The 13695-nt window shown below is 40.2% G+C and overlaps 2 protein-coding genes across 2 annotated transcripts in view; one reads left to right on the forward strand and one right to left on the reverse strand.

Annotated features, from left to right (window-relative positions):
* LATS1 (large tumor suppressor kinase 1) overlaps window positions 1-13289 on the reverse strand; it is a 42006-nt gene extending 28717 nt beyond the window's left edge. Inside the window, exon 1 of the mRNA XM_024747868.1 lies at window positions 13158-13289. The gene's annotated coding sequence lies outside the window, so the exon portion shown is untranslated. The remainder of the gene's footprint in view (window positions 1-13157) is intronic.
* LOC112401552 (translation initiation factor IF-2-like) lies at window positions 10-13695 on the forward strand. Its single transcript, XM_024747846.1, is given in 3 exon segments — window positions 10-63; window positions 12888-13037; window positions 13039-13695. Coding segments are annotated over 3 exon segments (861 nt in total).

Genomic DNA, 13695 nt, shown 5'->3' on the forward strand with positions numbered 1-13695 from the left:
AAAGACGGTATGACGCGACCTGGAGGTTGGTTGAACCTGAGGATGCAGAACGGAAGGCTGACTGTAAAGTTATCTCCGCCCGTTTTCAACTGCACAGAGGGCTGGCACTCCAACCCCCAAGTTGTTCTAGGGTCAAGTGTACTATGTTTTTTCCTTTACATACATATTTATGATAAAGTTTAATTTATTAATTAGGCACAGTAAAAGATTCGCAACTAACTAATAATAAAATAGAACAATTATGGGAATTCGCTGGCAGTACAGTGGTTAGAACTCTATACTCTCACTGCCAAGGGCCCAGAGTTCAATCCCTGGTCAGGGAACTAAGATCCCACAAGCCTTGCGGCCAAAAGAAAAAGAAAAAAAGAACAATTATAACCACATACTGTAATAAAAGTTATGTGAACATAATTTCTCTCTCAAAATATCTTACTGTATAAATGAAATGCTTTTTCCATCTTAACTAAGCACTTATCATATACTGTGGCCATAACCTTTACAGTTTGAGGTGTGACAGCAAAACTAGCACAAATTTCTTTTTCCTTCTACACAATTTCATGTAGAGAAGATTCGTTCTTACCGTAGATCTTAAAACCTTGGCACACTATTTTTTTTTCTTATTAAATCAAGAACGTTCACCCTTTCACTTTAAGGAAGCACTTTACGGTGTATCGGAATTGCCAGCATCACTACTCTTGCGCCTTAGGGCCATTATTAAGTAAAACATGAGCTGCTTGAACACAAGCACTGCAATATCATGACAGTCATTCTGATAACCCAGGCGGCTGCTGAGTGACTAATGAGAGGGATACACTGGACAAAGGGATGATTTACTTCCTCGGTGGGATGGAGCCAGATGGCATAAGATTTCATCCATGCTACTCAGAACGATACACAACTTAAAACTTATGAATTATTTCTGGAATTTTCCATTTAATATTTTCAGACCACAAGCGACCATGGGTAACTGAAACCTTGGAAGGCAAAACCACAGATAAGGGAAGACTACTGTATTAGGGGGGAAAAACCCCCACTGATTTATAAGTTAAAAGACCTAGGTTATAGTTCTGGCTCCATTACGGATTACTGTATAGTCAGGACATGTTAGTTGTGCCTATTTCCTAATCTACAAAATTACCTCAAGTACTGGTTATGACGATAAAAATAATTTCAAGAGTGCTTTAGTAAGCATATGAAGTACAGCTGACCCTTGAACAACACAGGGGTTTGGGGCACCAACCCACCACAGTGGAAAATCTGCGTGTAACTTATAATCGGTTCTCTGTACCCTCAGTTCCAAGTCCGTGGATCCTGTATTACAGTAGTATTTACTATTCAAAAATCCACGTACAAGTGGACCCACACAGTTCAAACCCGCGATGTTCAAGGGTCAACCGTATATACGAATGCGAAGGATTTCTAGTGAACAATACAATGGGCAACCTCCCATTATTAAATTCTTCATCTAGTGGCTACAACTTTAGGTTTTACTACCAGACTTCAAGTATACAATTGCTTTAAAAGAAAGGGGACAGCCGCTTTTAAAAAGGTTTTTAAATCACTGGTCCAGAAGATACCTTTATGCTTCAAAAACAGATGCTTGGATTTATTTCTCAAACTGTGGACTGGGACTCTAGAGACAGTAAGCTTATTAACAACAGGGTGAGGAAAGGACCTCTAAGGACTTGTCTAATTCCTTACTTAATGCATGAATGGCTTCTACAATGCACTGGAGCAATAGTCACCTAAAATCTACTTAAATATCCCCACTGATAGGGAAATCACTAACTCAAGAAAGCCATTCCATTTGTGATCTGCAACAACTGTTAGAAATGTTCTATGTGGATCCAACACCATGAAATCTCACTCAGTGCATATTCAGAGCCTATTACAGGCTGATGCTAAACAACTTTGTCTGCATTCTTACCAACCATCATGTAATGTTGAGTGGTGATTACACTTAATGAGACTAGAAATAGGTGATAATTAGCAATGTTTCATATCCCCATGGTTCCAGTTACAAACTGTTTCACCCAAACTCTCTGAACCTCAGTTTTCTCATCTACAAAGTAGAGGCAATAAACCTATGTTACCTCCTCAAAAACCCTTTCCCCAGTTACCTAATTACCCTGTTTTATTTTCTTGTTAATACTTACCACTATCTAAAATTATCTTACTTGTTTACTTGTTGTCAACCTCCCCTCACTGAAATAAAAGCTCCATAAAAGTACAGGACCTTATTTGTCTCATAAACACTGTCTGTCTACCACCTATATCAGAGCCCGGCACATACTGAGTGCTCGATAAATATACACGTTAAACAAATGAAATAAACATGTCTCCTAAACATCCCAGTTCCTTTAACTGTTCTCCAATTCTTGTCATTCTTGTCATGCTTTTCTGGATACACTCTAGTTTGTAAAAATCCTACTGGTGCTAGAAAAGCACAGCACTTGTAATGAAAAAACAAACAAACAAAAAATATTCAAGTATTTGTTCTGTTAATTATTAGCAATGTGAACTTTGGCATTTAATTCTCTCAAAAATTGCCTCCTGAGGCATAAAATGGTTAGAGTAAGAAGGTTTACCTTATGGCTTGAACAAGGATTAAGAGGAACAACCCAATACAACTAAAGGAATATACACACAAATGTTTAAAACTGTAGAATGCTCCTGGCAATACCATCTATAAGAGCAAATATAGATGTCATCAATCTAGATGCTCATCAGTAATTGTTTGAGTATTTATAGTACATCTATATAACGTGATGAAGGACATGTTAAAAAGACTGATGCAGTTCATGAACAGATACCCATAATATTCTTTAATATTCTTAAGCAAAAAAGGCAAATTTCAAAACACTTTGTATAAAATAAAAGCCAACTTCTATTCTAAAATTAGACTACTGTGATGGAGAACCTAATATATAGCAAAGGGAACTCTACTCAATGCTCTGTGGTGACCTAAATGGAAAGGAAATCTAAAAAAGAGTGGATATGTGTATACGTATGACTGATTCACTTGGCTGTACAGAAACTAACACAAACGTTGTAAAGCAACTATACTCCAATAAAAATTAAAAAAAAAAAAACAGGAGGGCTGCAACAGCCCCAAAAGCAATGCAGCCCAGTATAAGAGCCATATCAGTTTCAAAAAAAAAAAACAAAGATTATCACAATGGTTGTACAGGTCTGTAAACATACAAAAAAACACTGAATTATGCACTTTAAATGAACAAACTCTATGGTATATAAATTGTATCATACAGCTGTTAAAAATAAACCTTTTTATTTTAAAAAATTATATTTATGGATATTAATTACATATATACACATACATGAATATTTGCAGAAGGCCTGAGACAGGATGAAGTCCTGAAGCAGACCACTAGAGGCACAGTTTCCTGATGACTTCACCTCAATAATCAGTACTTTTGTGGTACAACTGCTAAATTAGTTATGAATCAATCAAATTCTACTTGACAAGCAGCCCACATTTCTCCATTTTGTAAAAACAAAAATAATGAACTTTGTCACTGTTACGTCTGTCTACAACATGACCCAATCTACTGATAATTATTTCATAAACGAAATTCGGACTGATACATCTTGTGCTTTTATGAAGAAAGCTGGTCTCTAATGATAAGCATTTTTTCCCCTCAGCCTTCCCAGAATATTAATAGCTTACTAATGAATTTTTCTAGGTTTAACACTTAGCTCACCAGTCTAAAGTTGCAGAATCAACTCTCTACCCTTTCTAAAAGGGAAGATATTTTCCACTTCCAGTCTAGAACCTATCATTTCTCCATCATCAACGATTAACAACAGTGGTTGTGCAATGTCACATGTCAGTTCTCTCAGTATCTGGTTTGCACTTAATTTATAGCATCTAGGCAATCCTTTAATATCTCATTTATTTTGGGTTTCAACTCCAAGTTAGCCATCATTTTTTTTTTTTTGGGCCGGGCGGTGTGGCATAAGGGATCTTAGTCCCCCGACCGAACCTGTGCCCCCTGCAGTGGAAGTGCAGAGTCTTAGCCAACTGGACCACCAGGGAAGTCCCTAGCTATCATTCTATTTTTTTTTAATTTTAAAAATTTAAAAATTATTTATTTATTTATTTTTGGCTGCTCTGGGTCTTCGTTGCTGCGTGCAGGCTCTCTAGTTGCAGTGAGCAGGGGCTACTCTTCGTTGTGGTGCACGTGCTTCTTTCTCATTGTGGTGGCTTCTCTTGTTGCAGAGCACAGGCTCTAGGCGCACGGGCTTCAGTAGTTGTGATTCCTGGACCAGGGCTTGAACCTGTGTCCCCTGCATTGGTAGGCGGATTCTTAAGCACTGCTCCACCAGAGAAGCCCCCTAGCCATCATTTTATTATTATATTATTTTACCACTTCCAAGATCATTCTCCTTGATAGAGAAGAAAAACCAAAATAAGCATAGTTTTGCTTCTCTCTGTCAAGATACTACATTTGCCTTCCATCCCCCTAAAACAGAAACTGGTAAACAGCAGGCAGTGCAAAAATACCTGTTAAACTAATAAATGCAGGTGATTTATTCCTTCTTTTTACTCTTAAGAAAATATAATCTTGGTTTTTTTCTAATTATAAAAAGATGGGCCTTACTTAAAAATTCAAATATAATTATGTAAAGTAGAAGTCCCTCATAAGCCCCTCCTTCAACAGAGAGAGAATCACTGTAGTAGGCTGAATAATGCCATCCCAAAAGATAATCACTTCCAAATCCCTGGAATCTGAAAATGTTATCTTATTTGGAAAAAGGGACTTTGCAGATGTCATTAAGGAATTTGAAATGGGGAGATTATCAACAATTATCCAGTTGAGCAGTACATGCATGGGAGGCAGGGGAGATGTGATACACAGAATAGGAGGAGGCAATGTGACCATGGAGGCAGAGACTAGAGGGTGCAGCCAGAAGCCAAGGAATGCTGGTAGCCAAAAGAAAGATAGAAATGGCAAGGAACTGCTTTTCTCCTAGAACCTCCTAAGGGAGAGTGGCCTTGCTAACAACTTGATTTTGGGCCAGTGATACTGATTTTAGAATTCTAGCCTCCAGAACTGTATGAGAAAACATTTATGTTGTTTTAAGCCTTCAATTTTGTAGTAATTTGTTACATAAGGCACAGAAAACTAATACAATCGCTATTAATACTGCATAATCTAACATATATTACTCTTAATCAAAATGGGATCGTAACACACAAAATATGATGTCATTCTTTTACATTATCATGTGACTTTACAAGAAGAGAATGTCGTGTTGACCAAACTTTTCTGACCAAAGAACTTTTTCCCCCAGAGCATTTTATGGGATTCATGCTCTATGTAATATACTTTAGAGAATGCTGGACCAGTGAGATTCACTCTAGTCCTATATTCTGTAACTCTGTACTTTGACTAACATTCCTAACATCCAAGTGAGTGCACAATGGTCACAGAAATGACTGAGTTCTGGGATACGTGTGATAATAGGTTATAGGTTTAAATAAATGATTAGTTTACACTTAGCTCTTTCATATACATGCAGAAATACTTGTGAATAAGATATGATGCCTGGTATTTCAAAATAATTTGGTTTTGTGATGAAGTGGATGGAGATTTGGATGAGACAAAAGTGATAAACTGATGAATGTTGTAGCGGGTGATGGGTACATGAGAGTTCACTGTACTGTTCTCTTTACTTCTGTGTATACTTGAGTTTTCCAAAACCAAAAGCAAAAACATAAAGAAAATGAAATGACTATAGCGCTCTGTATCTTGGAATGGTTCTGCTACAAAATATTTATTTATTTATTTTTACATCTTTACTGGAATATAATTGCTTTACAACGTTGTGTTACTTTCTGCTGTATAACAAAGTGAATCAGCTGTATGTATACATATATCCCCTCCCTCCTGAGCCTCCCTCCCACCCTCCCTATCCCACCCCTCTAGGTGGTCACAAAACACGGAGCTGATCTCCCTGTGCTATGCAGCTGCTTCCCAATAGCTGTCTATTTTACATTTGGTAGTGTATATATGTCAATGCTACTCTCTTACTTCATCCCAGCTTCCCCTCCCCGCCTTACAAATTATTCTTATTCAAATGCAAAGTACACTAAAACACACAGGATTTCTTTAAAGAACCATTAATTCTATGTAACAATATTGTTTCAACATTAGCTTTTCAAGGGAAATAACAGAAACATTATGTTTAAATGTTCATTTCAATTGTAATATGATCTGCATCACCTGATGTCAGAAATGGTGAAATGGAGGAAATGTGGCATGTCTTTATCCAATTGCTTTTGATTAATACCTGTGGAAGAGACTACACTAACATACTGCCCTCTATTTCCCAGTTAGTTGCCAAAGCCCCGCTAGTAGGTATCTGTAATGTGTGTCCATTCTGGGCCAAGGCAGTTAAAAGCCACTGTGCTTCTCCATCTGTTGCTTTCCTGCTTCAATGACAATCCAGGTCACATTTTGAGATGGTAGCTTCACATTATAGGGGACTGTGGGTCCCTAAGCCACTGGATGGCTTACTAACGACCCCCATTGGACTGTGTGTGAGCAAGATAGGAAATCTCTGTTGTGTTAAGTCATTGATATTTTGGGATTTGTTACCACAAAACAGCCTAATATTATTGTGGCAATAAAGACCGTCAAAACAAGCAGAGTCTATTTATTCAGAGCTTGCTATTGGAAGGGAGTTGGCCACCGTCACTCGTGTTTAGCAGAGACTCAAAGGCAGGCAGGGAAGCGGAAAAAGACTTCAGGTATGCTCTAGTTGTAGGCTGCTGTCATGAGGAAGCTGGAGGCCAGCTAACTAAAAGTGGGACATCCTACGTGATTGTTTTGGGAAGCATATTTGGTTTTCTCTTGTTGGTCCTGAGAGAAGCTGGCATCTACTGACCAAGACTTGACTGTTTGGGACTATTGCTACTAAGACTGTGGGTCAGAGTTCTACTTTCATATATGATCTAGCCATTGTCTATTTGTATACGTAGTCTCTCATTACCCTAATACAGAAATTGGTACCTAGAAGTGAGGTGCCGCTATAATGTAGGCCAGTACGGCCAAGTGGTCAGATTGAGGGCTTCAAGGGAACTGATACTGGAGGCTGGAAAAATGGAGAACCATGTTTCACAGTGGCAAAATATTTGATAAAGTGGTTCGCCTGTTGTAACTCACAAGGTAACAAACAGCCTACTGAACTTGTAGTTCTATGACAAGAGTTTAGAAAAGAGAATCTCAGAAGTGTATGCTGGCTGCTATTGGCTATTTGGCAAAGCAATATAAATAAATGACAAGGTCATGAAAAAAAGCAGCTTATTTGCAAACAAAAATAGAAAGGGACAGAAAGGGTTCAGAAATTTAAAGTCTTGCAGAACTGGAAAAGCAGCTCGCTTTTAGACCCCAACATGAAGAGGTAGGATTAAAAGATTCTGAGCACAGATGCCCACTGAAACTTCTTGGCTGATTAAAGTACCTCAGTGGTTTAAAACAACAACAAAAACCAACGTTAAGGGTATGGCCTTCCCTCAAATAACCAACTGAGAAGCGAAATGGGAGTTCTCAAATCTTTGGATGAGGTTACTAACACATGTGAACTTTGGTTATGGTTACTGACACATGCAACTGACTGGAATTAAACACATCAGAAACTTTCTAAATTGAGGAAACTGTTTTGTTAAAAAAATTTTTTTTTGAAAAACCACTCAAGCTCAAACTAAAAAACCCTTCAACTATTCAAAATTTAAAACCCTTGGGCTCTCAACTCCTATGAGCAGTAACAGTCAAGAAAGATTTGCACCTTCCAAAGACCGACTATTCCCCCAAAGCTCACACTTCATAGGTGACCAAGGATGATTAAGGAAAAAGGACTCCCGGGAGGTTCTTGGAGAGCAATGGCCAACAGTTACAAAAAACAGTGGATAAGGGAGTTCCTCCCAGACAACTGAATCAAGGTCCAGTAAAGGAATCTCCCCTTCCTCCAGCGCTGGTTGCTTTCACAAGATCTGCCTATGGTGGTTTTAAAATTATTTTATCAGCAATTGCTATTTCTCATTCTTCTCCTTTTCTAACAGTACTGCTTATTATGCCCTCCTGTCTCTGTTTTACTATTGTGTAATGTGGTGAGTGAGTGGGAGACAAGAGAGCGAAGATAACTTCAAAGGTCTCTGGGCCAAGAGGAGCTATATCCGGACCTGATGAAGAGAGTACTGGACATATGGACCATAGGACCTATGAATCTAGCTACTGCTGATTAGGGCCCAACATGCTAGCAAAAGAATAACATAATACTATGAATCTCTTCCTAGGACATAAAGTATAGTGTTTTCTTGATTCTCAGATACATGCTTTTCCACATTTTAACATTTCTAAAACTGAGTATATCTTAAAATCAGTATTAAAAGGAATTTGCCAGCTCCAAAGTGGAGTTCTGGAATAGCAGACAACACAAATAGCTAACCTGACCATAAATAAAAGGCCAAATTACCTTGTCACTTCAATTGTATTATTTTCACTGGCAGCACCACATGGTTGAATCTAGACCCTTGATTAATGCTCAAAATGTCTTCAAAAAGATTCCACTATAATGCAGCATTATGTACTCAGAAATTGTCATATAATAGACAATGCAGGACTTCCCTGGTGGCACAGTGGTTAGGAATCCACCTCCCAGCGCAGGGGACGTGGGTTTGATCCCTGGTCCAGGATCTCACATGCCGCGGAGCAAGTAAGCCCGCAAGCCACAACTCCTGAGGCCGCATGCCTAGAGCCCATGCTCCACAACAAGAGAAGCCACCGCAATGAGAAGCCTGCACTCCACAACAAAGAGTAACTCTCACTCGCCACAACTAGAGAAAGCTTGCGCTCAGCAACAAAGACCCAAGGCAGCCAAAAAAAAAAAAAAAAGACAATGCAATTAAAGGCATAAACAACTGCCAAATTTAGGTGAGATCACTGAATTTTCAAAGGTAAAAGTCTTTTATGAAGTACAAGCACTCAAATACCTGTCAACCCTTTTGAGTTACCTTCAGAAGAAGCTGTTTAATTTCTAACAATAACTCAACTGAGGAGAAAAAACAAAACTAAGAGTTTAAGCAAAAGGAAAGGAAGACAAAACTCCAGTATTCTTCGACGTGCCTCAAAATCATATACTCAATCATAAAGTCAATAAAGAGGTTCATGATAATTAACTGGGGTTATGAAAAGCAGCACGCCACCATGATGCTATCTGTTAACTAACCAAAGCCCAAAGTAAATCAGAAGAATTCTAGATTCTGAATGTGAATAAAGCTAAGACTCAAAAAAACTGAATGGTATACAATTGAATGGAGAAATGTGTTCTATTGAAGGTTAGTTAAAAACCATGCTTGCGCTTCCCTGGTGGCGCCGTGGTTGAGAGTCCGCCTGCCGATGATTGTTTTAGACTTAATGGTGTCCTGGAACTGAGGAAATATGACAATTCAACCTCATCTTTTTAAAATAACTATACATTGAATTACATCATGTAGACGTATCATAACTTATCTATCCCCTACTGATGGTCCTTTAGGTTATTTCCAATTTTTGCTATTATAAATAATGTTTTAAACAGTGATAACTTCAATTGTATTGGTAATATTCTAGTTCTGAGGATGGGTGGTAAGTTCATGGATGTTCATAGCTTACATGTATACACATATTCCTTCTACATATAAAAATTAGTTAATAAAAACTGTGGCAATAAAAATTCTTGTGCTGGGATTTCCACTACAGGCGGCACGGGTTCAATCCCTGGTGAGGGAACTAAGATCCCGCATACTGCATGGTGGTATAGCCAAAAATAACTAACTGACTAAATAATAAAGTGTATAATTCAATGGTTTTTAGTATATTTACAGAGTTGTAACCATTTAAACAATCCATTAAAAAAAAATTCTTGTGCACCCATTATTGAGCATTTCCCTTAAGATAAATTCCGAGAATTGGAATTGCTGGGTCAAAGAGAATGCATATTTAAAATTCTGATACTTATTGTCAGGTTGTCTTCCAGAAAGGTATACTAATTTACAATCCCTCCAACAAGGTATGGTTGACACTGGCATTAACAAACGTGAAACTGATATGTGAAAACTCTAATAAGTAAAGAGAATTTTTAGAAGAACACTTCAACACTAAACAGCTTACCTCTTTAACCCATGCTACACTGGTGCCAGATGAGTCTTCCTAATACATAGTTCTGATCATGTTACCTCCCTACTCCAGAACCCTCAATGATTCCTTTAACTTAGTTAAAGTCAGAGATCTGGGTCAAAGAGCAGGGTACAAATCCCAGTTCTACCAGTAACTACAATAGCTTTGTGATCTCAGCAAGCTGTGCCTCAGTTCCTTCATCTTCAAATTGCGCAATAATAGTCCTATTTAAATAGGGTTATTTTAAGCATTAAATAAGTTTAATGCATGTCAAATGTTTAGAATAAGTGCCCGACTCAATAAATGTTAGTTATTATCTTCTTACTCTTTCCACTATCTTACCCAGATTCTAACCAAGCCAGATTACCTGCTCTCAGCTAATGTACTTTGTGCTTCTCTACTTTCATGTTCTTACTCTTCCTGTTCACTACTCTTGGAAGAGCCCCACTGCCATATTTCTTCTTGTAGAAATTATACCCAACCTTGAAGGTCCCATTCAAATGCTTCCTTCCTGAAGTTTTCATTGAACTGGTAGCTGTCAACCTCCTCTGAACTCCAAATGCACTTTGCACAGTCAAATAAAACTTATTTTTCCTACTAGATCACAGATTGACAGAGCATAGGTGTCTTGGGGATATATAGATATAAACAGATAGATTGATACGTATATCTATCTATCTCTATATATGTATATCTACCTATATATCTACATATATATATTTATAATTTCAGATGAGCAAATGGATCCAGAGAGGTAATGTGGCCTGCCTAAGACCATTTAGCCATCTCAGCATCATGCTAGGAATGGACTTGACACATCCTGAACCAGCCCAGGGCTCTTTTTACCATACCTACATCTTGAGTTTTCCTAAGGGATTATAACTACTCACATTCTTTTAAGAGATACTTAAACTGGTTAGACTGAAAAGACAAAATCTCCATTTCTTAGAAAGTTCAGACCTTCATCAAATGTGAAAATGTGAGTCCAAACAAATATCACTGTCCAGCTTAGAAGAAGAATAGATCCCATTACAATAGAAGATTTCAAAGTGTTACCTTAGGTTGAATCAGGTTTTTTTTTTTTTTTTGGGCGGTACACGGGCCTCTCACTGCTGTGGCCTCTCCTGTTGCGGAGCACAGGCTCTGGGTGCCCAGGCTTAGCGGCCATGGCTCACGGGCCCAGCCGCTCCACAGCATGTGGGATCTTCCCGGACCGGGGCACAAACCTGTGTCCCCTGCATCAGCAGGCGGACTCTCAACCACTGCGCCACCAGGGAAGCCCTGAATTAGGTTTTTAAGAAAGATGGCCTGTCTCAAAGGTTGACTAAATCAGTCATAAGAATAGCAACAGTAATATGTACTGTCATAGCACCATAGTCTTAGTTGTTCATACAGCAATATTCAAGAATCTCTGCATACTGATGACATCTCCAATTCAGTTTCTAAGAATTAACATCAAAAGTGAAAACAATCACCATATTTTATCTTCATGCTGAAAAATGACTGCCATTTCTACTTGATAAAAATGTTGATCAATGACTAAATAACTTTTGCGGTCTACAAAAATCCCCCACTAATGTAAATATAACATCTAGAACAAAAACTAAATAACCAGAGCTGAAACTGTTCCTAGACTACATTTACATAGAGTAACAAGGAGAAGCATTAAAAACAAAAACAAAAACTCAACCTACAGAAGGATATCCACACATGATATCAAAAATATGTAGCAGAAGTATTTTATTGTTTGCTTTTGAAGAGTGGCAAGTCATATTCAATAAATATTCAGGCATAGAAAAAAATGCGCCTTCCCTGGCGTGTACCATGATCTAGTTTCTTGTAGGAGCAGCCGATCAGAGGAACACAATGCTACTTCTTTTACTGTTAAATCAGTCAAATTCCTCCACTGCCTTAGGGAATCAACTAGCTCATTTTACCTGTCTGTCAACTTATTACAGAAATAACCTGAGTTAAATCACAAACGTAGACACCTTAGCAGAGAACATTCATTCCAATTATAATGTCCTACCGTTTCTTCCACATGGAGGAAATTTGATAAAAAATTCTTAATCCTCAATATATAATCCATAAAGGCCGGACAAGCTTCACATGATTCAAATTCATTTCCCTAACCGGAGTGAAACAATATTATTTGTGCGAGATTATACTTATTTCTCACTAGATTTATGAATAACTTCTACATGACGATATATTTTGAGTAATATTAACACATGGGTCAACAGACATTAAATTTTCTTCCCTTAGAAAAGAGCTTTCAATTGGAGAATGGGGTTAAATCAAGTCACCTGAGAGTCATTCTTTGTGATACAAATTCTTTTTGAAGTTATAATAAACGATGTTCCCTTAATTTCCTTTCCTTCTTTTTCTGTATTTACATACACACGCCTACTCCACAGAGATCCCTCCATCTCTCCTACCCCTTCCAGCTATGAACAGTACCCTATTTACAGTGGACTGTAAGTAGAAATTCCGAGAATTTCTTCAAGGTATATCCAGCATCGGGTCCCTCTGGGATGAAACAACTGCGTCTCTGTTACTGCGAATTTCCTTCAGAACTACCTTTCGCTTTTCCCACCTTTCGCTTTTCCCTCGTTCCTGAACACCGCTGACCCGTGCGTGTTGGGGATAAGGGTGGAGGTGCGAGGGAGTCCGCGCACGGCCTCCGACGACACCGGCTCTTCCTAGCCCAACCTGAACCTCCAAGGCCGCAAAGCCCGGGGCTCTTCCTCCAGCCCCGGACGCGGCCAACCCTCGCTTCCCCAGGGCAGGGCTCCGCTCAGGTCCGTGCAACCAGCCAAGTCGGGCCCGCACCGGGCCGGCCCGGCCCGCCAGTCCGTAGCAGCCCCTGGACCCCCGCCAGCGGGGATGGGCGTGGGCCCCGGCGGCCACCGCCCCGCCAACTCCGGCTCGGGAGAAGAGAGTGCGCCCCACCCGCTACGCCAGCCTCGGACCTACCTGCCGGGGAGAGAGGGGCTCCTGGACAGCGGCCACGGGCCCGAGGGCGGGCGCCGAGGCGGCCGGAGGCCGTCCCGGGGACTCCAAGTATACCCGGTGGGGCAGGGCGGGCAGAGACGCCGGGGGACTGCCGCGGGCCAGCGCGGCCCGTCGCGGGGGTCGCGGGGACCTGGCTCTCCCCTTAGCACCAGGCTGCCGCCGCCGCCGCCGCCATTTTGCCTTCCACTCGGTGTCGCCGCCGCCGCACTCCGCTGCAGGTTTCCCGGATGTGGGCATTTCCCGGCGTCGCTTGCGCGGGGGCCGAGGACTGGGGGCTTCGGCCCGCCCGGCGACGGGGAGTGAGCACGCCGCCTGCGGCCTCCCGCTTTCCGTAGTCGCCCGTTTCTCTGTGTGTCTGCGAGCGTCGCCCCTGCCTTGCGCCGCTCAGGTGACTCGCCCCGGCTGGTGGCGTCAGGTTCCCTCCAGCCTAAGCCCACTCATTTATTTCATTGTCTATCTCTTTTCAGTTGAACTCTTTCTATGGACGAATATAGGATAA

This window comes from Neophocaena asiaeorientalis, unplaced genomic scaffold, assembly GCF_003031525.2.
Source record: "Neophocaena asiaeorientalis asiaeorientalis breed wild unplaced genomic scaffold, Neophocaena_asiaeorientalis_V1.1 scaffold123, whole genome shotgun sequence".
NCBI lineage: Eukaryota > Metazoa > Chordata > Mammalia > Artiodactyla > Phocoenidae > Neophocaena > Neophocaena asiaeorientalis.